The sequence below is a fragment of the Acipenser ruthenus genome, chromosome 50, assembly GCF_902713425.1.
Source record: "Acipenser ruthenus chromosome 50, fAciRut3.2 maternal haplotype, whole genome shotgun sequence".
NCBI lineage: Eukaryota > Metazoa > Chordata > Actinopteri > Acipenseriformes > Acipenseridae > Acipenser > Acipenser ruthenus.
The window spans coordinates 7,921,414-7,949,170 of record NC_081238.1 but is presented as its reverse complement, the minus strand read 5'-3'; the positions used below and the strand labels follow the sequence as shown (position 1 = coordinate 7,949,170).

The 27,757-nt window shown below is 40.7% G+C and overlaps 2 protein-coding genes and 1 long non-coding RNA gene across 7 annotated transcripts in view; 2 read left to right on the top strand and 1 right to left on the bottom strand.

Annotated features, from left to right (window-relative positions):
- Positions 1-12,936, top strand: part of LOC117965878 (zinc finger protein 501-like) — a 628,111-nt gene extending 615,175 nt beyond the window's left edge. For 2 of the 3 annotated variants that reach the window (XM_059015578.1, XM_059015579.1), the window contains exon 3: positions 11,564-12,936. In XM_059015578.1, coding sequence (XP_058871561.1) covers positions 11,564-12,525 — 962 coding nt within the window. In that variant the 3' untranslated portion in view covers positions 12,526-12,936. Of the gene's footprint in view, positions 1-275; positions 387-7,436; positions 7,948-11,563 lie in introns of those variants that run through there. The other variant, XM_059015577.1, reaches the window with a different exon arrangement.
- LOC117409864 (zinc finger protein 883-like) lies at positions 326-26,397 on the top strand. 3 transcript variants are annotated; one of them, XM_059015558.1, is made up of 4 exons: positions 326-386; positions 18,775-19,032; positions 19,728-20,148; positions 23,219-26,397. In XM_059015558.1, exons 2-4 carry the CDS (start codon positions 18,793-18,795, stop codon positions 24,484-24,486), a joined length of 1,929 nt encoding a protein of 642 aa, XP_058871541.1. In that variant the 5' UTR covers positions 326-386; positions 18,775-18,792; the 3' UTR covers positions 24,487-26,397. The 3 variants fall into 3 exon arrangements, with proteins under 3 accessions (XP_058871541.1, XP_058871538.1, XP_058871540.1); XM_059015555.1 differs by lacking the exon at positions 326-386 and adding an exon at positions 13,022-13,567; XM_059015557.1 differs by lacking the exon at positions 326-386 and adding an exon at positions 15,941-16,007.
- Positions 26,391-27,757, bottom strand: LOC131722037 (uncharacterized). The gene is made up of 3 exons (XR_009319994.1): positions 27,682-27,757; positions 27,197-27,444; positions 26,391-26,679 (listed from the first exon to the last, which is right to left on the bottom strand). It is a non-coding gene; the product is annotated as an uncharacterized LOC131722037 (long non-coding RNA).

The window sequence follows — 27,757 nt, the reverse complement described above, 5'->3', positions numbered from 1 at the left end:
ACCTGTTCTCCTTGAACTAAACTAACACATTGTAACACCACTCCAGATTTGGAGTGGCTGGTAACGGCTCTCACCTGAAGAGAAGAAAGGACGCATTCAGTGCAGCTCACCCATCAGAGGAAAGCGCTAACGACTCCCTGTGGAAGAGAACAAAGAGAGGCTAACACCGGACAGCGGACACCCGGGGAGGGGCTGACGTGTTGGGGGCGTGGTCTTGTACCTGGAACTGAGAGAGAGGGGGTTAAATCTGCAGTGAGGACTAGTCTAGTCACACAGATTACCTGTCGCTGTTAGTTTGAGCTGCATGTGTACCCTGGAGAGAAGAACCGAGACGGTCAAAGCGAGTGACTAGAGCCGTGCTGCACATCCCACTGACAATACCTGAAGTAAGCGTCTCTCTCTATTATTATACTTCACAGTAAATATGAAATAGATTTCGCTAGATCTTCATGGCATGTAACGTTTGTCAATTAGCGGTTCTAATTCTGATTCGTGCTCACTTAACAGAATAATTCTACCGATTTCGAAGTTAGCAGTGCTCCAGTAAGCTTTTTATATCTGGAGCCTGCACTTTTGCACTGATGGTCACTTTTAAATAACTGCGTACAAACGTATGTCTTGTAATTGCAGACTTTTAGGTGTCCTGCTAATAAAAACATTGAGCGTATTCATAAACTGTTTTGCGCACGTGCATCAATACTCATTTAAAGCATGGCTGCGTGAAATATCCGCTAGTTTTAGTTTTTAAGAACTTCTCCCAATCCAGCCGCAGAGACAAACAGTATCGATTCTGAACCGGTAACAGAATCGAATCGGGCTTCTACCTCTCTAATTGTTTGCAGCGTTCCATTTTATTTTCATGTATTTATTTCTTAGCAGACGCCCTTATCCCCACCTGGGATTGAACCCACGACCCTCCGGTCAACAGTCCAGAGCCCTGACCACTACTCCACACTGCTGCCCATCCGCCATGAATGACACATCATTACTCTGGAGGAGTTGCGTTTTGAGGACCTTTTGCGTTTGTGCAGCAGTGGTGCCGACCATTTCAGCACATTGTCGTTTGCATGCGTGGCGTTCACTCCATTTCATCACATTGTCGTTTGCATGCGTGGCGTTCACACCATTTCATCGCATTGTCGTTTGCATGCGTGGCGTTCACTCCATTTCATCGCATTGTCGTTCGCATGCGTGGCGTTCACTCCATTTCATCGCATTGTCGTTCGCATGCGTGGCGTTCACTCCATTTCATCACATTGTCGTTTGCATGCGTGGCGTTCACTCCATTTCATCACATTGTCGTTCGCATGCGTGGCGTTCACTCCATTTCATCACATTGTCGTTTGCATGCGTGGCGTTCACTCCATTTCATCACATTGTCGTTCGCATGCGTGGCGTTCACTCCATTTCATCGCATTGTCGTTTGCATACGTGGCGTTCACTCCGTTCAGTTTGTGTAACTCCAGCACTGGCGACTCTTTGAAAGGAAGCTCTTCTTCAATACAATAAGCGCTCGGTGTTCATTCTTATGCACAGCCCCTCTTCCTGTGCTTTGCTGTGGGTTGATTCAGTTTGATGGACACACACGGAGATGCTCTGCTCTGTAGGTTGCGTTTGCTTTCCTGAAATATGCTGCTGATCCTTTGCATGTCCTGCACGACTCTTCTGTTTAATTAGTGTTTTATTTCTTAAGCGGCTACAATAGGGCAGTGAAGCGAGCTGATTCTCGACCGAACCATTCAATATAGGAGAGGGGGGGAGTGTTACACATAGTTAATAATGACGGTGTTTTAATCATGTGTGTATGAAACTGGTTATGAAAATATCTATTTAATATAAACAGCTGTACGTCTAGTGTCTTGCATATACTATTGCTTTACAATAATACCTGGTTGTCTGAATTTGTAATGAATTGGTGCTCTTATCTCTTTCAAATACGGGAACTCCTGTAGAGTTTAACTGCGGTTCAGTTGAGTGGAGGGCCGCGCAACGATGTTTGCCGCCCTAGCAAACGAAATGATTTATTTCTGTTCTAAAATGGAACGTTTGCCTCTAAAAAAATCTTTTTGAACCTACAACCTTCAGCTTACAAGCGTGTTGTGTTAACTGTCAGCGCTACACGATTAGTTGAGACAAACAGGATTTTGAAAGATGAAGTCAGCCAGCTGAAAATTCTCCAGACTGTGTTATATTTCAAGTCGTCGTTCTTCATCATCCTCATTCTGAGATTGAGCTGAAGCTCTGAAAAGTGTTGGTTTCCTGTGAGTGTAACACTCATTGTGGTCCCAGCAGTGTGGAGTAGTGGTTAGGGCTCTGGACTCTTGACCGGAGGGTTGTGGGTTCAATCCCAGGTGGGGGACACTGCTGCTGTACCCTTGAGCAAGGTACTTTACCTAGATTGCTCCAGTAAAAACCCAACTGTATAAATGGGTAATTGTATGTAAAAAATAATGTGATATCTTGTAACAATTGTAAGTCGCCCTGGATAAGGGCGTCTGCTAAGAAATAAATAATAATAATAATATTGGCACAAGGAAGTACGGTTTCCTCTGTCTATGCTGGTTGATGACAGTAACGCTATTTGCGGTTCCCGCTGGACAAAAAAGAAACCTCATTTCTAAGAATTAGCTATGCTGAAGGATATATTTGGTAAAAGTAAAATATAAATATTGAAATAAATGATTACATAGTAGACGTGTCTGTAATTTGTGTTTACATTACTATCATATAAACAATGACAGTACTGTATGAAATTAAATATTCAGCAGTTCTTGTTCAATTGTATATTAGTGAAGATTTTTGTACATAAAGGTTGTCATGCTTTTTATATAGTTTTACTTATAAATATATTGTAACAACCCGGACAATTGCTTTGTTGCAGGACTTGTTGTTCAGTTTGTATTGGAAGGGGAACGGGACGGGTCACGGTGTTAGTGAATGGGGAGAATGTGTGCAGGACTTGTTGTTCAGTTTGTATTGGAAGGGGAACGGGACGGGTCACGGCGTTAGTGAATGGGGAGAATGTGTGCGGGACTTGTTGTTCAGTTTGTATTGGAAGGGGACGGGTCACGGCGTTAGTGAATGGGGAGAATGTGTGCAGGACTTGTTGTTCAGTTTGTATTGGAAGGGGGACGGGTCACGGTGTTAGTGAATGGGGAGAATGTGTGCAGGACTTGTTGTTCAGTTTGTATTGGAAGGGGAACGGGACGGGTCACGGTGTTAGTGAAGGGGGAGAATGTGTGCAGGACTTGTTGTTCAGTTTGTATTGGAAGGGGAACGGGACGGGTCACGGTGTTAGTGAATGGGGAGAATGTGTGCAGGACTTGTTGTTCAGTTTGTATTGGAAGGGGAACGGGGCGGGTCACGGTGTTAGTGAAGGGGGAGAATGTGTGCAGGACTTGTTGTTCAGTTTGTATTGGAAGGGGAACGGGACGGGTCACGGTGTTAGTGAATGGGGAGAATGTGTGCAGGGCTTGTTGTTCAGTTTGTATTGGAAGGGGAACGGGGCGGGTCACGGTGTTAGTGAATGGGGAGAATGTGTGCAGGACTTGTTGTTCAGTTTGTATTGGAAGGGGAACGGGGCGGGTCACGGTGTTAGTGAATGGGGAGAATGTGTGCAGGACTTGTTGTTCAGTTTGTATTGGAAGGGGAACGGGGCGGGTCACGGTGTTAGTGAATGGGGAGAATGTGTGCAGGACTTGTTGTTCAGTTTGTATTGGAAGGGGAACGGGACGGGTCACGGTGTTAGTGAATGGGGAGAATGTGTGCAGGACTTGTTGTTCAGTTTGTATTGGAAGGGGAACGGGGCGGGTCACGGTGTTAGTGAATGGGGAGAATGTGTGCAGGACTTGTTGTTCAGTTTGTATTGGAAGGGGAACGGGGCGGGTCACGGTGTTAGTGAATGGGGAGAATGTGTGCAGGACTTGTTCAGTTTGTATTGGAAGGGGAACGGGACGGGTCACTGTGTTAGTGAATGGGGAGAATGTGTGCAGGACTTGTTGTTCAGTTTGTATTGGAAGGGGAACGGGACGGGTCACGGTGTTAGTGAATGGGGAGAATGTGTGCAGGACTTGTTGTTCAGTTTGTATTGGAAGGGGAACGGGACGGGTCACGGTGTTAGTGAATGGGGAGAATGTGTGCAGGACTTGTTGTTCAGTTTGTATTGGAAGGGGGACGGGTCACGGTGTTAGTGAATGGGGAGAATGTGTGCAGGACTTGTTGTTCAGTTTGTATTGGAAGGGGAACGGGATGGGTCACGGTGTTAGTGAATGGGGAGAATGTGTGTTGTTGTTTATTGGGGTTGCAGAGCATTTGAGAATTCAAGACCGTCTCCCTGAGTTGGGGCTGCCACCGGTCCAGGTTTGACCCGGACAGTCCAGGAATTAGCATGTGTGTCCGTGTGGCAGGAATTAACAAGCCTGGATTCCCTGATGTCAGGTTTTTAAGTGAAACGCATCAGAAACACCAACCTTCCTATAATATTTTCTTTGACATACATTAGTTACTTAAACGATTTCCACTGTTGTATTTAGAAAAATGCTCTGTTTAGTCCTGATCTGTACATTCTACTGGGGACTGTGAACATATCCACGTGATTTAAACAATCCAAGTGAGAGGTTGCAGTCACGTGACCCCAGCAGGCTACATGCTGTGGGTATTTTGCAGCCACAGAGTATTCTTCTACCTTCAGTCACAGGAATTAGAAAGATATCATTTATGATGTGCCAGGTACTTGGAATCTGTGACCTCTACTGTGCGTCACCGGTGAGCGAGGACACTTTGACGTGATTTGAACGAGATTCCTTTATCCTTTTAAGAAAACGTACATACTGGTACATGTTTAAGAAAAAATACATTTTCAATAGTTTGTTACAAAATACAGTAATATGAATTATGTACAGTTTCAGTGTTCGTATATAAATGTTTAACATATTTCATTTAAATATACTCTCAATTAAACCAGGTATAAGATTAGTATAACTTTGTACGGGGATTAAAAAAAGCTTTTGTTCTACGAAGCGTCAGTAACTAGAATCTGTAAATTTCCTGTAAAATCAGCTTCAGCGAGTGACAGCTACATGGCTAAGCTATGGAGACTTCTGTTCAGTTTAAGTTGCCTAAAATTACAGGTAGATGGATGCTGTTTGCAATTGTACTTTTAAATATGTTATAAATGATGATGCTTCATATTAGTTCAGTAAACAATGAATGTAGCATTCTGTTAATGGTAAAGGCATATTTTATGTAAGGACTGGGAATCACCAACCTGCTTAATTGTGTTAAACTGCAGTATGTAATTCAATATGTTAACGTAACATTATATTCGACTATGATGCAACGTTGGTTAATTCTGTAGGTTGCTGGGCACAGGTATAATTGCAGTAATTCATCTTAAATGGCACTTCTCATATGCAGGGGTCGGCACAGTCATGTTGCGCAACAGACACCTTACAAAATACTGACCTCACTAGGACAAGATCATATATTTTGTCTGTTAGTATTACGTATATTTCATTATATCCCAATATCAAATAAACATACCTCATAATGCTGTGATCGCATTACTGCAAGTGTGCTGGAACTAGAGGAGCTCTCAGCAGCCCTGCTTTAAACATGGTTCCAGTGCCACTGCATTACTGCAAGGACACTGGAACTAGAGGAGCTCTCAGCAGCCCTGCTTTAAACATGGTTCCAGTGCCACTGCATTACTGCAAGGACACTGGAACTAGAGGAGCTCTCGGCACCCCTGCTTTAAACATGGTTCCAGTGCCACTGCATTACTGCAAGGACACTGGAACTAGAGGAGCTCTCAGCAGCCCTGCTTTAAACATGGTTCCAGTGCCACTGCATTACTGCAAGGACACTGGAACTAGAGGAGCTCTCAGCACCCCTGCTTTAAACATGGTTCCAGTGCCACTGCATTACTGCAAGGACACTGGAACTAGAGGAGCTCTCAGCACCCCTGCTTTAAACATGGTTCCAGTGCCACTGCATTACTGCAAGGGCACTGGAACTAGAGGAGCTCTCAGCAGCCCTGCTTTAAACATGGTTCCAGTGCCTCCTGTTTTCTATCGCTTTTCTTGCAAACATATTTTCTGCTGTTTTAATATTTTGTACACCATTTCTTGGCAATGCTCTGGCCACTGCAGATTAATTCCACCCTTGATTGTTCAAAAACAAAATATTCATTTTCCCAAGCAGGACTGAAATATCATCTTTTAGGTTTCGTTGCAGCTATCTCCGGAGGCTATCTGAAACCGGACTGTCATTCTGTCTGAATTATTATTATTATTATTATTATTATTACTTAATTGCATATGAGGGAAACGGTACAGCTTAAAAAAATCTGAAAAGTTGCACAATGGTAATTATTTTTAATTTGTAGGAGATATACTGTATCTATTATTCCTTCTTGGTCCATTTTCAGTCCAGCAATACGTTATACAAGAAATAGATGGAGATGCATTGCACGTTTTAGTTTTTGTTGTTCGGATCAAGAAAATTTGAGTGATAACCAGTTTTTTCAGCTCGTGGTGTCGGTACGTAGAGCTGTTTGTTCGCTAGAATCCATTTTAATGGAAACCTGTTTTTGTACGATAAGATTCGCATATATATGCCAAATTTTGCAAGTTCGCTAGAAATGTGTTCTTGTTGATGGAAACATAGCTATTTTCAGGGTAATTAAATGAAATCCAACAATGCACGCTCCATTTGAATACGCAGGTAACTTCAATGTGTCCTTTGCTTAGCAACCGGTTCAAAACCGCAAGCCTGTTGCCGGGGGAGACCAGATTTCGCGTGACCCACCACTACACTGGGCAGCAGTGTGGAGTAGTGGTTAGTGCTCTGGACTCTTGACCGGAGGGTCATGGGTTCAATCCCAGGTGGGGGACACTGCTGCTGTACCCTTGAGCAAGGTACTTTACCTAGATTGCTCCAGTAAAAACCCAACTGTATAAATGGGGAATTGTATGTAAAAATAATGTGATATCTTGTAACAATTGTAAGTCGCCCTGGATAAGGGCTTCTGCTAAGAAATAAATAATACACCAGTGTTGGCAATGTTTGTGTAAGTCATTAAAAGAATATACACAGTTTGATAAAGTTTGTGGAACATTGTATCACAGATCATTTTTTGTAACAAATCTACATTTAAGGCCCGAGGACAAAAGGACTCCTTACTGATCGGTTGTTTTAGGAGAACGCATTCTAAAATACTCAACATAATTCATGAAAAGAGAAATATTGTAACTTTTGCCAACTTTCATCCATCATTCTTGAGATTAGACAGATAGTCCTTTGTTATTATAAATTTATTACAATTAATTCTGTGTCTATAGTAAAGCCAGCCCTGCTGTTAAGGACAGATTCTGTCGGTCCCTTCAATGGCCTTAGTAGTACTGTAAATAAATAAATAAATGTCTTCTTTTTTTCAGCAACTTATAAACAGAATCCCGTGTGCTGTCATGGACAGTGTGAAGATGGAATCTGTCCAGATTAAAGAGGAGTTCTCTGAACTTGAACCTCTCCCCTTTACAGTGGATTTCTTTGGGCTGGCTTCCCTCCCCATGAAACAGGAGCTCTGTGAGATGCAATGTGACAGCAGTCAGCCACAGGTCTCTGAGATTAAAGCTGAGCACAATGAATTGGAGATCCCGCAGACAGAAGAACACCTTCCTGTTAAACAAGAAGAGGTGCTGGAAATTGTCTGTATTAAACGGGGTCCCCCTGAAGTAGAGTTTGAGCACATGGAACCAGTGAAGGAAGAACCAGAGGACTTCAAACCAAACATCCCTGAGCTGGAGCCTGTACGCCTGCGGGAGTGTAGCGTGGTGCTGGAGAGAATCTGCGTGAGAGAGCAAGGCGCTGGAGAGGAAGGCTCTCTCAACAGCATGCAAGGAGGTGGACAGGGAGACAGGCGCTCGCATTCAGAATGCAGTCTAGCAGGTGAGCGACTCCCAGTAGCTGTGACATTGTCATTCTAGATTGCGTGATAGTGTGGCAGAGAGGGAGGGAGCATGTGGGTTACATTACTAGCTATTTGTTTTTCCTGTACCACTCACACCAGTTCAGGATAGGACTCACTACTGGTGATCTTAAGATACAGATATAAGCCCCTTTCACACGGGCACTCCTACCCGATTATACCAAGGGGAGAAGAGCTAAAGTACTGTATATAACATTAGAAATGTTCAGTGTCTAAATAGAGGGATATTATTGTACATGTATAGCATTATTAGGGGTGCTAGATTCCATTACATTTATCAAGTTTAAACTTTTGAAAATATATAGTTTTAAATGTTAAAATACAAACATTGAGATAGTGCTATTACTCATTTTTTACATAAATAGCTTTCTCTAAATTACTGCATATATGTTATAAATAGGGCTTCTGGTTGTCTGTGTTGTACCTCTGCTTTTCTACTCTCTTTAAAGAATGCAGTTGATCCTGTTCAGCCATTCGTGTATCTCAATCACACTGAGAAACACGTTCATGTGAAACAACTAAATGTGGTTTTCATTTAAATGCAGAAGCGACTCCTCTTAATGTAAATACAGACATGCAGAACAATTGTAATAGAGTGTGTCCAGCATAAAATACTGTACTGTTCATTCTAGCTTTAATAAAGAGGAGTCTCTTATTAACATGTTGCAATCTCGTTTGCACATCCTGTTTGTAATGAAAATGAAGGCTTGGCTGATTTAAATGCCAAGCCTTCAGATGCATCTGGTGAAGACAACGAAAGAAAACTCTGAGTAGCTGTATTTGCAGATACGCTCTTGTTGTTGATATTTGGCCATTTTTGACAAAGTTTAAACAATTAAGCAAAATTAAATGCTTGACCCTTTACTGACATTTAAATTCTGAATGTTTAACACCCCTGAATGTGATGCTATTGAAAAACATCTAATTGTAGGGTGTGTTAGAGGAAATAGACCCGAAACATTACAGGAGAACTTTGAAGGCAGATTTTGATCCCAGGGCTCGGTTTCACCAGCGTCCGTCTTTACTGACTTTGCTTTTACACATAAAGTAAAGACTTTAAAGAGTAAGTAGCGGGGTTCTGAAAAATCTAGCATTACCCGCCCCCATGAGTTACTACAACTGTTTAAATAACATACCTGTCATTTCTTTACATTGTTCACATCCTGCCACCTTTTTACACATAACTTTAAAGTCTATTGGAACGCTCTTTTAGAAATGTCTGCTCTAGTGCACTGGGGTTTTAGATATGCACTCTAAATCACTGCAGGAAGAGAGATACAAAAAGACCCAAGTACTCTTTTCTGTTTCGTACCACATCAGTGATCATTATTGCTGTGTTACCTGTTTGACAACATGGGCAATAAATCAGTGTACTAGAGCGGACATTTTGTAAAGAGCTTTGAAGCAAACTTTATAGTTATGAGTGTAAAGTTGTCAGGATGTGAACAATGAAAAGAGAAACACATTATTTAAACAGTTGTAGCAACATGTGGGGAGGGTAGCGCTATATTTTTTGGAACCCATCTACTTACTCTAAGTTTAACTTTGCTTTTTTAAGATGGTGTATCCCAGTGCGAGCCCCCACAGCTGAAATTAACATGCTGTAATCCACTCCAGCACCCAGCCACATGCCCAGGGCCGGATGAACCCATCACTGGACCCGAGGCAAGCATAAACCTGCGGGCCTCCTACCCCAGAACAAACAGCCACGTACACAAGTACATGTACACATACACACGTACACATACATACATACATACACACACCTCTGTATACATTTTAGTCTTTATACCTAGCGCTCCACCCTTTTACAACAGGTAGAATTCTTTAGTTTTAAGTTATTATGAATGACTGAATGAAGCTGACAGAAAATCAAACTGTAGGGGATGTGCTAAAAACTAAAGCCTACGTGAAGTTATTATTATTATTATTATTATTATTATTTATTTCTTAGCAGACGCTCTTATCCAGGGCGACTTACAATCGTAAGCAAATACATTTCAAGTGTTATCAATACAAGTAATACAATAAGAGCAAGAAATACAATAACTTTTGTTCAAGTGTGACAAACCACAATTCAATAATACAGCAGATAATAGTGATAGTTACATCAGGATATGATTAAATACAAAATACTACAGGTTAATCACTTGGCAGATTACAGTATTCTGAAGTACAGGATTAAATGCAGTAAAATAGGGGGCAGATAAGAGCAAAATAAAGCACATTTACATGAAGGGTGATAGTGTCCCAGGATACAAACAGAGGAGTTCTACAGGTGCTGTCTGAAGAGGTGAGTCTTAAGGAGGCGCCGGAATGTGGTCAGGGACTGGGCAGTCCTGTTGTGTAGTACAGCTCAACAATGACTTTCCTGATTTACTGAATAAAAAGGCAACAGTTCAAACAAACAAGGAACCCCATATGAAGATGAAAAAGGTAATATATAGAAGGGTGCTCAGACTTGTTTTCACTAATGGGAGCTCCACAATAGCCAATGAAAATAAATAGTAAAAAACAAACCTACCTGTACATTGTTGTGAGTCAAATACATTAGATTACTGCACGCAAAATCGTCAATAATGTCTCCTTGGGTTTGACTCGCTTCATTAAAGAAAATGCCCTTTTCTCCAGAGCAGAGAATCATCAATGTTTTGACATACAAGTATATTCAGGTGTTTCCTATGGTAGCTTTCTATACCCTGTAGAATTGTGTACCCTTGATGATTCCATCCTGACACAGCTGCATTTTCTATCAAAGATCGCTGGATATGAACACTTGATGATTCTGGACAGTACATGTGAAAAAAATGAAAACGTGTTTTTAAAAGAAGAAAATCTTTTCTAAGGTTACTTTTAAATCAAGGGTTTCATGGATGAGCAACACAGGAGGCTGAATGTCCTGTATATCTAGAAAATCAGTGGAGTTCAATGTGCGGTTTTTATTTTGCCACATCACTAGTTTTGTCTTGTTCACAATATGTGTTGCAAGCTGCAGGAGTGCTTGAGAAAACACCTGGGCTCGGGTACAGAAATATCGCGTGTGCGCGTCCGCATCCAGCAGTCTGAGAAACTGCATCTGCACAGGGGATGCAGAATTCTATGGGGTACAGAAATCTGCATAACACCAGTCAGAACAATTTGATTTTGAGATACATGCCTCAGTTCGAATGTCGGGGAGTGAAGTTCTTTCCAGGTTAGGCGCAGATCTGTATATTTAAAAAAAACAAAAAACCCACATAACCGTTTTGGGCCCCCCCTTGAGTTTGGGTCCGAGGCACATGCCTAGTTTGCCTGTGTGTTAATCAGACCTGCACATGCCCTAAGGTTTGGTTCATACACCTGTCACAGGAGTGTGGATGGCATTATTCAACCTGTCGCACAGGGTCGGAGACCCTCGACTCCAACCAGAAATTGTCAGTCTGAAGTATGAACCAACCTTAAGCCTACAAGCAGTCCCTCTCACTGTCTTTCCTGTTCATATTTAAGCCTACAAGCACTCCCTCTTACTGTCTTTCCTGTTCATATTTAAGCCTACAAGCACTTCCCCTCACTGTCTTTCCTGTTCATATTTTCCAGGTTCCAGTCCAGCAGCTAAAGTGAGGGCAGGCGGTGGAGAATATCCTGACTGTGGGAAAGGTTTCACGCTGTTCGTGCATTTAAACAAAACCCAGCGAACTCACACAGGCGAGAAACCGTATCACTGCTATGACTTTGGGAAGAGTTTCAGTCAGTCAGGATACCTTGTTTCACACCAGCAAACTCATACAAGAGAGAAACCATATCGCTGCTCTGACTGTGGGAAGAGTTTTAGTTGCTCAGGAAACCTGAAAGCACACCAGCGAACTCACACAGGAGAGAAACCGTATTGCTGCTCTGACTGTGGGAAGAGTTTCCGTGTGAAACAAGGCCTTCAAAACCACCAGTGGACTCACACAGGAGAGAAACCGTATCGCTGCTCTAACTGTGGGAAGAGTTTCAGTCGGGCAGACAGCCTTGTTTCACACCAGCGAACTCACACAGGAGAAAAACCGTATTGCTGCTCTGACTGTGGGAAGAGTTTCCGTTTTAAACAAGGCCTTCAAAACCACCAGTGGACTCACACAGGAGAGAAACCGTATCACTGCTCTGACTGTGGGAAGAGTTTCAGTCGGTCAGGCAGCCTTGTTTCACACCAGCGAACTCACACAGGAGAGAAACCGTATTGCTGCTCTGACTGTGGGAAGAGTTTCAGTCGGGCAGACAACCTTGTTTCACACCAGCGAACTCACACAGGAGAGAAACCGTATCACTGCTCTGACTGTGGGAAGAGTTTCAGTAGGGCAGACAGCCTTGTTTCACACCAGCGAACTCACACAGGAGAGAAACCGTATCACTGCTCTGACTGTGGGAAGAGTTTCAGTGTGAAACAAGGCCTTCAAAACCACCAGCGAACTCACACAGGAGAGAAACCGTATTGCTGCTCTGACTGTGGGAAGAGTTTCAGTGTGAAACAAGGCCTTCAAAAACACCAGCGAATTCACAGAAGAGAGAAACTTTAAAAACCATGTTCAATGGGACTTTTCACTCATGAGGGGAAAATAATATTAACCTTGCATTACGAATCCCTGTGTAATAACTGTTTTGTAGATCACTCTTAAGAGCATGCATTTAAAACTCTCTTGCACTCTGTGTCAGATAGTGGGTGATGATGCGGACACGTCACAAGAGGCTTCTCTGCTGTCAGTTTAACTCAGGCTGTCAATGCAGTCAGTGCCTGGGAGTGGGAATATGCAGAAAGGAAACTATTCCACACCTCATCTGATGGACGAGTCAGGAGAAATTGATAACTCGGTGTGGAAATGAGTTTCAGAGTTTAACATTTTGAACTTACTCAATTTATTTATTTTCAAGTTAATTATCATGCTTTTTATTTTTTTAATGATCTAATGTACAATAAATGATAAATTGTTTGTTTGTCATGGTTTGTGTTGTGTGATGCTGTACAGAATTCCTGTTTTCCAAGGTGCTGGTTAATCTTCCCCTCTGGTAACAGCTCGTGCACAGCTCCTGGGTATTGCAAAACGTCAGCAAGTTTAGAGCTAGAATTCAGTACTTTTAACCATTCCACATAAAGAAGATGGAAACCAGTTTTCCCCCTCTACAAATTTATATAATTAAGAGTGAAATTAAACTTTTTAATATCGAAGTACAGAACTATTTATTCTCATTTCCCACTTGCTGCGCTGCTCTGCAGGGACAGGTGTCCATGCTCGCACAGCTGCTTTGCTGCGGAATGCAAACGTGTCATGTGACAGAGTTGCATTCCACAGCAGGTGCAGAGCTTCCCTTTAAGAGTTCATTTTAAAAGAATAATATGTATCAGAAATTAATGCACGATGATACCAAAGAAAAAAAATTGTCATTGTGTAAGACTGGATCCTATTAGAATACAAAGCGCAGCACAATCTGAGTTCCATTTAGTTTAGATTCAAGTTTAGTTGTGTGCGACGCACGGGTGTGGCCGGCCCTTTGTTTGTAAAATGAACGCGGCATGGCGGCATCAACAAGAGTCCTACTAAAAAGAAGATCAGGATGACTGGGGTGAGTGCCTGCAATTACTCTCACTGACACTAGAGACCACTACAATAATGTCTATGCTTTGTTTACTGTGCTTTGATAGACACCTCTTTAAACACATCTGTAATTGTGAAATATGCAGTTGAATGCACATTTTCAGGAGAAATACTGTTATTAATACAGTCTGCAGTGGGAAAATGGCAAAAGACACAAACAACTTTTCTGCCAGTTATTACTGGCATGACGGGTATTAGAATACAGACGTGCTCAAATTTGTTGGTACCCCTCCACAAAAAACGAAGAATGAACAATTTTCTCTGAAATAACTTGAAACTGATAAGTAATTGGCATCCACCATTGTTTATTCCATATTTAATAGAAATCAGACTTTTGATTTTTTATTCAACATAATATTGTAAATAATAAAACAAATGAAAATGGCATGGACAAAAATGATGGGACCGCTAACCTAATATTTTGTTGCACAACCTTTATTTATTTATTTATTTATTTATTTATTTCTTAGCAGACGCCCTTATCCAGGGCGACTTACAATTGTTACAAGATATCACGTTATACATTATTTCACATTATACAGATATCACTTTAGAGGCAATCCCTGCAATCAAACGTTTTCTGTAACTCTCAGTGAGACTTCTGCACCTGTTAACAGGTAGTTTGGCCTACTCTTCCTGAGCAAACTGCTCCAGCTGTCTCAGGTTTGATGGGTGCCTTCTCCAGACTGCAAGTTTCAGCTCTTTCCATAGATGTTCGATAGGATTCAGATCAGGACTCATAGAAGGCCACTTCATAATAGTCCAATGTTTTGTTCTTATCCATTCTTGGGTGCTTTTAGCTGTGTGTTTTGGGTCATTATCCTGTTGGAGGACCCATGACCTGCGACTGAGACAGCTTTCTGACACTGGGCAGTACGTTTCGCTCCAGAAATCCTTGATAGTCTTGATTTCATTGTGCCCTGCACAGATTCAAGACACCCTGTGCCAGGCGCAGCAAAGCAGCCCCAAAACATAACCGAGCCTCCTCCATGTTTCACTGTAGGTATGGTGTTCTTTTCTTTGAAAGCTTCATTTTTCGTCTATGAACATAGAGCTGATGTGACTTGCCAAAAAGCTCCAGTTTTGACTCATCTGTCCAAAGGACATTCTCCCAGAAGGATTGTGGCTTGTCAATATGCATTTTAGCAAATTCCAGTCTGGCTTTATGTTTTTCTGTCAAATGTGGAGTCCTCCTGGGTCTTCTTCCATGGAGCCTACTTTCGCTCAAAAAGCGACGGATGGTGCGATCAGAAACTGACGTACCTTCACCTTGGAGTTCAGCTTGTATCTCTTTGGCAGTTATCCTTGGTTCTTTTTCTACCATTCGCACTATCCTTCTGTTCACTCTGGGGTCGATTTTCCTCTTGCGGCCGCGCCCAGGGAGGTTGGCTACAGTTCCATGGACCTCAAACTTCTTAATAATATTTGCAACTGTTGTCACAGGAACATCAAGCTGCTTGGAGATGGTCTTGTAGCCTTTACCTTTACCATGCTTGTCTATTATTTTCTTTCTGATCTCCTCAGACAACTCTCTCCTTTGCTTTCTCTGGTCCATGTTCAGTGTGGTGCACACAATGATACCAAACAGCACAGTGACTACTTTTCTCCATTTAAATAGGCTGAATGACTGATTACAAGATTGGAGACATGTGTGATACTAATTAAAGAAACTAATTAGTTTGAAATATCACTATAATCCAATTATTTATTATCTTTTCTAAGGGGTACCAACAAATGTGTCCAGGCGATTTTAGAATATCTTTGTAGAATAAGCAATAATTCATCTCTTTTCACAGCTTCTTTGCTTTATTCTATGACATACCAAAGGCATGCAAGTATACATGATAAAATAGCTTTTCATTTCATCACTTTTCCGGAGGAATGAAGCATTATTTCAATGAGCTGTAAGGGTACCAACAAACGCACGCACTGAACTGTTAACATAACTTTTCAAGAAGTATTTAAAGAGCTTAGTTTATACAGATTTGTTTTTATTTAAAAAACAGGACTGCAAAGTATTGTGTCGGAGCTCAAAATATGTCATTATCTATTCAAATCAGTAAACGATAAACGCGTTTTTTTTTTAAATGCGAAATTTTATGTTAATAAGAAACACTTTCCATACAGATTGAACACAATCTGACGCCTGTCACACAAAAGTAAATATTAATTCAGTGGTCCATTAATAAGCATAAAAATAATGACAATTTAAGTCAAAAAGTTCTGTTTAGCGTTTCCCTTTTAAGTGCTGGTTTGGGGAAACGTTGCCCCTTTAAATGAGTTTGGAGGCCCTTGACCTTTTTAAACCCTGCACTGATGCACTATGGGATGGCATCTTTTCCTGCAGGGAAGTCTCTCTCTGTTGCTCATGGCTGAAGGTTTGCTGTGGGATATTTAAAAGTGTTCAGGTTGGCTTTACCGAGTTCTGTTTATTGTAAAACTACATAGTTAGAAAGCGTAATACTTTTACTAGCTTTTGTTTTCATGTACAGTTTTAACACGGTTCTGTAGTACAGAGTAGCTTTGCTGTCGCTTCTCCTCTCTTGCTGTTTAGCTCTTGAATATTTCCTGTTGGTGTTTTGTTGGTTTTCTCTGCTGCTCGATCCCGGCTTTTCCTTTCTCTCGTGTTCTACTGGATCCCCTACAGACCAGCACGCAGGCCGGGGAGATCAAGCTGATTGATAATAATAATAATAACAATAATAATAATAATAACAATAATAATAATTATTATTATTATTATTATTATTATTATTATTATTATTTATTGGATGGTCCAAGAAGAGCAGTGTTTTGGATTCCTTGGATATTTTTTGTTTTATTTTGTTTCCTGTTTTTTTGTATCTTAACAATACGTTTATTTTCTGTGTTGGACTGTTTTTTGATGAGCAGGGTACGAGACTGTTATATTCGAGGCATTGGATTTGCTTTGAAACGCTATTGCCTTATTGATTGCATATACGCATTACTGTATGTAGCGTGGCTGAAGTCATTTAGCAAATATTGTTTTTTCTTTTTCTTTTGTTCTTACCTGTGCCACAATCTTAGTGGTTAATTTCAACCCTCTCCTATTGCGCTCTGGTCTATTAGTCTCCATGGTTACTGGCGCTTCTTAGGTTTCTTATTGAGTGTTCCATTCGTGTGTGTGTGTGCTTGTGCGTGCAACAGAAATTAAACTGTTTGCAACCAGCGAGCCCAGCAATCCTATTACTGCTGTCAAACTGCCTTCCTGCCATCTACTTTATACAGTATTATTTAAAGGGTCTTTGGTAGAAACCTGTTCTTATTCTGGGAATACCGGGTTGGCCTGGTGCTCAAGGTTGATTGTTAGTGTAACGTTACAAGCGATCCTTTTGGTGGTAGTAGTGAATGCATATATGCTATTTTAAACTGTAAATGTTATTGTATTGTAGTCTGTGCTTGGCATATATAATGAGTGTGTGTGTGTGTAATATATATATATATATATTTATATATTTATATTTCCTACAATAACATGTTTTCTTTTTAACTTTGTCAACATCTCTTGATCTGCTTGTATTTCCAGTTTTTTTGTCACTGTAAGTGATAAATTATTCTCTATTGATTTATCAAATTACAAACCCCCTTCTCAAAACACTAACAAAGATGCATTCTCATCAAATTACAAACCAAGATGAATCCCCCTTCTTAAAACACTAACAAAGATGCATTCTCATCAAATTACAAACCAAGATGAATCCCCCTTCTCAAAACACTAACAAAGATGCATTCTCATCAAATTACAAACCAAGATGAATCCCCCTTCTCAAAACACTAACAAAGATGCATTCTCATCCAATTACAAACCAAGATGAATCCCCCTTCTCAAAACACTAACAAAGATGCATTCTCATCAAATTACAAACCAAGATGAATCCCCCTTCTCAAAACACTAACAAAGATGCATTCTCATCCAATTACAAACCAAGATGAATCCCCCTTCTCAAAACACTAACAAAGATGCATTCTCATCAAATTACAAACCAAGATGAATCCCCCTTCTCAAAACACTAACAAAGATGCATTCTCATCAAATTACAAACCAAGATGAATCCCCCTTCTCAAAACACTAACAAAGATGCATTCTCATCAAATTACAAACCAAGATGAATCCCCCTTCTCAAAACACTAACAAAGATGCATTCTCATCCAATTACAAACCAAGATGAATCCCCCTTCTCAAAACACTAACAAAGATGCATTCTCATCCAATTACAAACCAAGATGAATCCCCCTTCTCAAAACACTAACAAAGATGCATTCTCATCCAATTACAAACCAAGATGAATCCCCCTTCTCAAAACACTAACAAAGATGCATTCTCATCCAATTACAAACCAAGATGAATCCCCCTTCTCAAAACACTAACAAAGATGCATTCTCATCCAATTACAAACCAAGATGAATCCCCCTTCTCAAAACACTAACAAAGATGCATTCTCATCCAATTACAAACCAAGATGAATCCCCCTTCTCAAAACACTAACAAAGATGCATTCTCATCAAATTACAAACCAAGATGAATCCCCCTTCTCAAAACACTAACAAAGATGCATTCTCATCAAATTACAAACCAAGATGAATCCCCCTTCTCAAAACACTAACAAAGATGCATTCTCATCCAATTACAAACCAAGATGAATCCCCCTTCTCAAAACACTAACAAAGATGCATTCTCATCAAATTACAAACCAAGGTGAATCCCCCTTCTCAAAACACTAACAAAGATGCATTCTCATCAAATTACAAACCAAGATGAATCCCCCTTCTCAAAACACTAACAAAGATGCATCCTCATCAAATTACAAACCAAGATGAATCCCCCTTCTCAAAACACTAACAAAGATGCATTCTCAAACTACCAGTAAAATACAAATGTATGATTGGTTTAAAAGGGTAGCCAGTTAAAGTTCAAAATACTGCATTCTGATTGGCTACTTGAGAGAATGGTGCCACTTATAATATTGACTGCTTTCACCACATAGGGAGCACAAAGTTGCTGCTGAACCTCTGTTAACTTTACCTGCAACACAAGTTCACTTCTCACTTCCTTCATTACTAAAGACACCCTGCTAGTAAGATTTTGTGAATCCATTAATTGTCTTTTGATTTGATCAATTTTACTCATTTTTCATTATTTTTTTTTTGCTGCAGCTACTCAGCAGAACCCCCATGTCTGATGCCAGGGATCGTGTGAAAATGGAATCTGTCCCCATTAAAGAGGAGCTCCCTGAGCTTGAACTGGTCCCCATTAGACTGGTTTTCTCCGGATTGCCTTCCCTCCCCATGAAACAGGAGATGCCATGTGACAGCATCAAGCCAGAGGTGTCTGGTATTAAAGATGAGAGCAATGAACTGGAGATCCCCCAGACAGCAGGACCAGGTCCCATTAAAGAAGAGGTGCTGGAAATGGTATGTATGAAATATATTGTATTGTGTAGATGCCACTTAACCTAGTAATGATGTCAAACCCACAAACTTTGCTGCTTTCCTTTGTGCTGTTAACATGCAGAGATGTGTTTCTTAAGTGCCGTCCTCATCAAAAAATGAATAGACTCTCCTCTGTGAGAAATCAGTTTTCAAGCCGGCTCCAGCCTGGAAAGGACCTGGTGTTTGAGGATCCCATTTCTTTACTTCAATGCCTCATTTATAGGTGATGGATATTATTTATCACACATAAGCACTTCATTTCTCTGGCAGGTTTGTCATTGCTCTCCATAATGGCAATCTTTTTAAATAATGCTAAAATCAAATCTCTTCTACAGTACATTTTTTTAAGTTTGCATTCTGTCTGTCTTGCTGCTTGTCTGTGTTCTCTCTGTGTCTTTCTGTCTGTTTGTCTAATGAGGTAAAACACAAAAAATCAAAACTCAAATCGGCTCTCGGTATTGGCCAAGACAATCTTATCAGGCCACCACTAATTTATTTTCCTTTTTTGAAGTGTAAAAACTTATCTGGATATTAACACTGGAGGTGAAAATTGCATGAATGTTACTCAGCAACAACATGCAGGGACTGAGAACTTCATCTTTTTAAAAACCCAGATAGCCGCTCTTTTTAAACAGCTTTCATAGCATTTTGAATCATTTTTCATTTTCTTCTTACAGCAGCCACTAAGCAGAAGCATGTGTGATGCCATGGACAGTGTGAAGACTGAATCTGACCCGATTAAAGAGGAGCTCCCTGAACTTGAAGTGGTCCCCATTACACTGTTATCTGCACTGGCTTCCCTCCCCATTAAACAGGAGCTCTGTGAGATCATGCCATGCAGTGGCATCAAGCCAGAGGGGTGTGCTGGGATTAAAGCTGAACCCAGTGAATTGGAGATCTGCCAGACAGAAGAACCCGTTTCCTTGAAAGCAGCCCCCCCTGTGCTGGGTCCTGTACGCCTGCGGGCGTGTAGCGTGGTGCTGAAGAGAATCTGCCTGAGAGTGCAGGGCGCTGGAGCGGGAGCCAGCTCTCCCAACAGCATGCGAGGATGTGGAAAGGAAGACGGGGGGAGCTCCCATTCAGAGTGCAGTCCAGCAGGTGAGTAACTCTGAGTAGCTGTGATGACGTCACTCTACTGTGTCTTATTATCCACAGCAGGACTGAGAGGCAGGGAGCAGATGGGTTACGCTACTAGCTACTTAATATCACTCCTGTTGATGTCGCACTCCCATTGTCATTCAAGTACATTGCCCCCAGTATGATTACTGTTATTTTCTTAGATGCCCTTACATTATTTTTACATACAATTACCCTTTTTGTACTGCTTGGTTTTTACTTGAGCAATCTAGGTAAAGTACCTTGTTCAAGGGTACAATAGCAGTGTCCCCCATCTCGGATTGAACCCACAACCCTCCAGTGAACAGTCCAGAGCCCTGCTGCCCTATAGTGTGACGTAAGTCAATGGAAACTGAGTCCTGTTTAATCACTTCTTGGTCTGGTCACTGCAGGTAGAAACCTTTTTTATTGACTAACCATAATCGAATTAAACAAAAAACACTCAGTTCAACTATTTGCCTTATCAAAGCTGTTGAATGATTTGAAAGAGATGGATATTTCAGGTTCTGTATGAAAATGAATAGAACTTGAAATCTAATCAACTACTTATGAGCTGAAAAATAGTTTAAAAATGTGATCAACCAAATTGTAAGTTCACTTGAGTGTTCATTTAAGTAACTGAGAGCTCAGCTGGAACAAAACCCAGCAGACACAAGGGGTCCCCAGGACCAGACTGTGAACCACTGCTTTAGAAGTGAAGAAAGGTCAAGGTTCTTTGTGACTAAAAGCATTGACATGTGAATTGTAAAAGATAATCAGAACAATTAGAATATGAACACCTGTGACGTGAGACCATGGCCATGTTTACATGCAGAAAGTGAAAAACGGGGTCTTTTAACTTGCTCTCTTTTGCTAATGACTTCCCTACAGTGCCGTTTGCATGAGAGTTAATTTTATCGAGAGAAATTGTCCTTCCAAATGCAAACGACCCCAAGCCGAAATACCACAGAATGAGCTGAAGCATAGTACTGAGTGACAAGTGAACTCGTTATAAATTTGATATGTGTGGCACAGTGATGAGACCATTGAAAGGAGATAAGATACTGTCGCTGGGTTTGTTTCCTTGATTTTTAACTGAAGAGATTCATGTTTATTTTTTGTTGGTTTAGCAATAACAGACTTATGAATGTGAACAGACCTTGAATGTGTGTGTAGGTTGCCACAGAATGGTCATCTTTGGATTGGAAATTATCATTCTGTAATGTTGTTCCTAATTGAATGAAGAGTTTAAACAAAGTCACATTGTCACCAGCCATTACTGCAGTTGTTTTGGTTTGAATCAGTGACTCTTCAAAGCTTCTGAAGGATTATAGCTAATGACGCTATTTTAGAATTCGGTTTTGAAAGTAAACGAGTTTTTGTAAGCGGAGGAGCAAATACAGTTTTTGACCGTTGATACCGTTTGATACGTATATAGATTAATAACAAGACTGTATACATAGAAATCATAATGACACTATCCTTCAGTCCTTTTACATTCTTAAAGGATGTAAAGACCTAATGATAAGAAAATAGTTACACTGAAGAATATTCATTTGTGCTTGGATGGAGTTACTGGCACGAGACATATTGCTGTATTTGAAGGGTTCCCCACTCGTCTGACTATTATTGGATGTAAGTAAAGACAAGCTTATTGTTTTCTGAAGATTGGGAAGTCTGTACGCTGGAATTATTCTTTAAGTTAAGAGTTGGAAGTGATGTGTGGAGCACAGTGACTGGATGACGAGTCGTAATGTTTAGGATACCTAGCTTACAAAAACTAACAAGTGGTAAAATTTACTAAAATTCCAAGTATTTACTATCCCAAGGGTTCAATATTAATCGGAAGGCAAGCTAAAGATTCAAAACAGTGAAAAAAAAATTGAATTCTGTCAACATTGATATCCATTGCCTAAATATCCTAAGAGACATCGGCCCAGACCAAATCAAAACCTGCGTAAGCTGCTCATCTCACTTTATAGAAACAGTGTTTAACAGCATTTATAGCAGTTTGTTTTTTAAAGTGTGATCAGCAGATTGTGCAGGTTTTGGTTTGGTCTGGGCCATGTTCTGCTTTATTTTGACAGTTGAAAGTATGCCTGTTAAAATGTAGGTATTCTTGTTTGAAGATCAGTTAGTTGGTTCACAACCTGTTTACCATGGTGGGCCTCATATGCAGCTCTCTGTGTTGTGTGGGCTGTACTTATTACTCAGTTCCCACACAATAGTACTTATTACCTGTATCTCAAAACAAAATGTTATCTATTATCTCAGCAATGCCATACAAATCAATATAATACCTCTCATTGCTACACTGGCAAATGTCGACCAAAGGCATTTAAAATGAGCTGTTAAAATGAATTTCTGCTTACTCTCCTGATATCTGTGAATGTATTTATAAAAAGAAGCCAAGTTAGAAACAACAGTTGTGTTAATCCTGGCCCAGCACCATTCCAGTTGTGCCTATTTGCTTGATGCTTGACAAGATTGGGGGGTGTTACAACATTCTGCCACCCAGCTGCTTTAGTCTGCCACCCTGGTGACTGAAAATTCCTGGGGGGGGGGAACCCTGTATCATTCATGTGTAATTATTTGGTGGTAGTTAAGTGAGAGATTGCATTTTAGTGTCTATTTAGCTCATGATTTTGCCTACATGTGTTTTATTTATTTATTTTTTGCTTTTGTTTTATTCTTTGTATATTGTGATTACAAAAGTTTGTGTTTGTTGTAAACTAGAAACCTATTTAAACATACTGAATGACAAGTTCAACAATATATAGCTTTCAACCATTTCTTATGACAAAACGGGTACAATCTGGAACAAAAGAGATGATAATCTGTACATTTCCTGATTTCTTTTACTCATGGCTTTCCTATTGGCTGAAGTATAATGCTGGCTCCAGAAATCCGCCTGCTGTAATTGCAACCTCCCTGGTGGAGACTACGCTACAGTTCTGTGTTTGCTAATAACCCAATGTAGAAAAAGGTTATGAAACAACAAAATGAGGAAGATACAATTGCAGCATTCCCTACTTGAAACAGTCTGACTTTCTCTCCTGTTTGTATTTTCCAGGTTCCAGAATAGCAGCTAAAGCAAGGGCGAGCAGTGACTGTGGGAATGGTGTCACCAAGTCAGGAGGTTTTAGAATACTCCAGCGAACGCGCAGAGGAAAGAAACCGTATCTCTGCTCTGACTGTGGGAAGAGTTTCAGTTGGTCAGAAAACCTTGCAACACACCAGCGAATTCACACAGGAGAAAAACCATTTCACTGCTCTGACTGTGGGAAGAGTTTCAGTCATTCAGCAACCCTTGTAATACACCAGCGAATTCATACAGGAGAAAAACCGTATCAGTGCTCTGACTGTGGGAAGGGGTTCAGTCACTTAGGAGATCTTGTAAAACACCGGCGTGTACACACAGGAGAGAAACCGTATCGCTGCTCTGACTGTGGGAAGAGGTTTAGTCATTCAGCAACCCTTGTAATACACCAGCGAATTCATACAGGAGAAAAACCGTATCGCTGTTCTGAATGTGGGAAAGGGTTCAGTCACTTGGGAGATCTTGTAAAACACTGCCGTGTTCACACAGGAGAGAAACCGTATCAGTGTTCTGACTGTGGGATGAGGTTTAATCAGTCAGGACACCTTAAAACACACCAGCGAACACACACAGGAGAGAAACCATATCGCTCTGACTGTGGGCAGAGTTTCAGTCGGTCAGGAAACCTTGCATCTCACCAGCGAATTCACACAGGAGAGAAACCATATCACTGTTCTGACTGTGGGAAGAGGTTTAGTCATTCGGCAGCCCTTGTAATACACCATCGAATTCACACTGGAGAGAAACCATATCAGTGTTCTGACTGTGGGATGAGGTTTAATCAGTCAGGACACCTTAAAACACACCAGCGAACACACACAGGAGAGAAACCGTATCGCTGTGACTGTGGGAAGACGTTCAGTTCATCAACAAATCTTGTATCACACCAGCGAATTCACACAGGAGTCAAACCATATCACTGTTCAGACTGTAAGAAGAGTTTCATTCAGTCAGGAGATCTTGTAAAACACCAGCGTGTTCACACAGGAGAGAAACCATATCACTGTTCTGATTGTGGGAAGGGTTTCAGTTCGTCAGGATACCTTGTTGTACACAAACGACTTCACACAGGAGAGAAACCATATGGCTGTTCTGATTGTGGGACGAGGTTTAATCAGTCAGGACACCTTAAAACACACCAGCGAACTCACACAGGAGTGAAACCGTATCACTGTTCTGGTTGCGGGAAGAGTTACAGTGATTCAAGAGACTTTGTAAAACACCAGCGAATTCACACATGATAAAAACTGCATTGCTGCTCTGACTGTGGGAAGAGTTTCTATGAGTCACGACACCTTGTAAGACGCGAGTGAATTCATGCAAGAGAGAAACCAAAAAAAAAAACGCCTTTAGATTTCAGTGATGTTCCGTATGAAATAACTTTGGTCTGTTTTGGTCAGAAGAGCCAGCTTCTGTTTCATTGTCGCAGAGCTGCCTAGTGTGGGTGCCTGAGCGGAGGAGACAGACCCTGCCAAAAATCTTTAACCCTTTGAGTAGTACGAATGTACTGGTACGTCATTGAATTAATGGTCCCCAGGGAGTATGAATGTACGGGTACGTTCTGCAAATTTTGAGCTTTTGAATTTGAATTTTGAACTACAATTACTGGGTCTACAAAACTGCTGATAATCTGATATTGTAACACTAGGTGTCTGTAACACCTTGTAATGGTCTCTTGCGTCATCTGCCAGATACTGACAGAATTACACACACCAAACCCAGTCAAAAAATGTCCACAATGTCTGGAAAACAGCGGGAAATGCTCTGTGGGAAAGAAGTACGAGAAATTATATTGAATTCCGATTTAAATTCTTCTACTGAATCAGGCGTTAGTGAAAATATCAGTGAAGAATATTTACCTTCCTCGAGTGGCCCAAGCTCAGACAATGTGACAGGGATCACTGAGCTACATTTTCCTCACTGCCTTCACCCTCACCACGTGTTTACCCGGACGTGTTGTTGATCCTGATCGTTGTTTATTGAGTACCTGTTACTTTTGTCAAAACCTTTCGCTATGACAAAATAACGATTCATCTTTATTTGTTTTGTTTATTTACTATAAGAAATAGTTGTTTACATATTTTCATTGTGTAATAAATTGCTAATAGGCCTACCAACAGATGTGTCGATGTGAGGAGTGTAAATATGAGAAATTAAAAAAAAAAACTCACTCCAGTGGGCCCATCAAAACATTCTAAAACTTACTACTCAAAGGGTTCATTCATATATTTAGGAAAAGTCAAAAACTGGCTGTGGCAGCACGATTGCCCTGCACAATGGGGAATTTAGTGTTGGTGTAATTTGTATGTGGAAGTGGGTTTATTGTGTATCATTGTGGGAGTTGATTTTCTGTGATTAGATTATTGTTTACAGACGGGCGCTCCATTGAGACTTGCTGCCTGCTAGGTTTGGTTGAGGGGAAGGAGAGGGGAAGGTTTGGTTGACAGCAAGTGATTGGCTGTGCTGTTCCTCAAGCGGCAGGTGGGCGAGTCTTGAGTGTCCGTCAGTTTAAAAACATCCAGTGGAGATCGCTCTGGGCGACTGCATTGCCATGCTTCAGAGGGGAGCTGCGTATACTCAGGAAGAGAGCATCTGCTCTGCAGGAACGGGAGCTATGCAACCCTGCAACTGCAAGCGGTGCTTGTGAAGGCTGTGTGAAGCAGCAGGAGTCGTCATATGAACACTGGCTCATCAGTAGATTAGTTTAGGGGATAGTAATCCCATGTAATGTACAGCGAGGGTTATGTAGTGTAGCCGGTTCCTGGAGCGGGACGCCTCGTTTATAAGGCTAGCACTCGCCCTGTGTGTACCTTTTATTTGTAGTTTTTGTACTGTGTTTTATTTTTCCTTTTGCACAGCTTGCTGTATGTGTCCTCTGTGTGTTACCATGGCTGGCAACATCACATGACCCTTTTGTTTACTTAGTTTTGTGAATAAATCCTGCGTGCCTGTGCTGGCGTTTAACTCCACCTTCCCATGTCTGTGATGCTTAAACAGCGGTTACCCACACACGGGAGACGAGCGCCCTGTCACACGGACACACACATACGATTTACAGCGGAAGAGTATTTAACATTTTAAATGCAAAATGGGTCAAACTGACCTGCATGGCGGTTCTACTGTTAAATGACTACAGTGAAAGGAATTTGATGCAACTTGAATTTTTATTGATTTCATTTTTACAACAATAGATTCATTTTGCTCACCATAATTAAAGAAGTAAGAATATTTTAACAAGCATTTTCTATTGTACTTTGTAAAGAGAAATTGTGCCCTTTATCAGAAAGGCAAGGAACACCACAAAAGATGAAGAAATTCATCAGGTGAATAAGCTGTTACTTTTTGAACTTCTCTGTTCCAAAGACAGAAAAAGGGTCCATTTCTGCACGGAAATCTGTCAGGTTTTTGCCCACGGATTTGGCTGCACTTTCCCCCTACCGAAAGAAAAAAGAAAATGATGAATCCAAACTGCAGTTAAAATGACTTCAGCACCTGCCACGTGTTTGTTTGCTAGCTTTGTTTCTGACTATTTTGAACATCTAAAGGCCTGGAAGTTTCCAATTGTAAATCCAAGTGAATCTAAATTCAGATCAGATCGACGGTCATGACATAGAATACATGTTATGGAAATATACAGTCAGTAAAAAGGTCATGTTTCAAGTTAAGGCTTAAATTATACAGTATATCCCTGCAGAGTGGTTTAGTAAATAGACAGATATTCGTGTCCTATAACAAGGCATTCATGTGTTACAGTATTGAAAAAACAAAAAGGCATTTTGTTGTATTTGCAGAAACCTTATAAAATGTAGAACCTTCATTGGGTAAATACAACTATATGGGGGCATAATTAGTTTCAAGAGTTAAAAATAATACATTATTCTGCTTATTGACCATGACAGTTATTAATACATTATCTAAAAATAAATACATAAAAACATGAACAAATATTACCTCGGGAGATATTTCCTTGCCGTACCGTATTTGTGTAGCAAAGTGTTGACAGTTCTTTCCAAAGGGATCATACTTTATTTGGGTACCAATCATTTTGTCCATGTCTGCTTTCATCTGCTCAGGACTTCTTGGTTCATTATGTTTGTCCAGTTCTCTGTACACAGAGTAGTCACTTTTTCCAGCCACCTTGTTAAGTTCTTCCTTCACCAATTTAGAAGTAATGGCCAAAGGCTTGCTGTTGGACTCTCCTATATAATAATTGTAACGTTATATGGGCATTAAATTATGAGAAAAAAATCAATAGACACTGGGAGAAAGCATCTAGGATATTCAAGTTCTAATGATTCCCAACAAGTTTAAACATGTAAATATAACAAATATATCAATTATGCCATAAAAGAAATGAGAAAAATCAATATAAAACACAGCATACTGCTATTTAGATCATATAGCTGAAGACAAACAAACCAAAACACACGTTATACCTCCTGAAACGTTGACAACGTAATGTTTTCCATGTTCCTGTCCGTAATAAACCCTCCAGTGATGATAGAGTCCACG

Excerpts from the sequence above, each read along its gene's own strand:
- LOC117409864 (XM_059015555.1), top strand. Across the intron at positions 19,033-19,727 it reads AAGAAGAGGTGCTGGAAATG|CAGCCACTAAGCAGAAGCAT; the intron begins GTATGTATGAAA and ends TTCTTCTTACAG. Across the intron at positions 20,149-23,218 it reads TTCAGAGTGCAGTCCAGCAG|GTTCCAGAATAGCAGCTAAA; the intron begins GTGAGTAACTCT and ends TGTATTTTCCAG.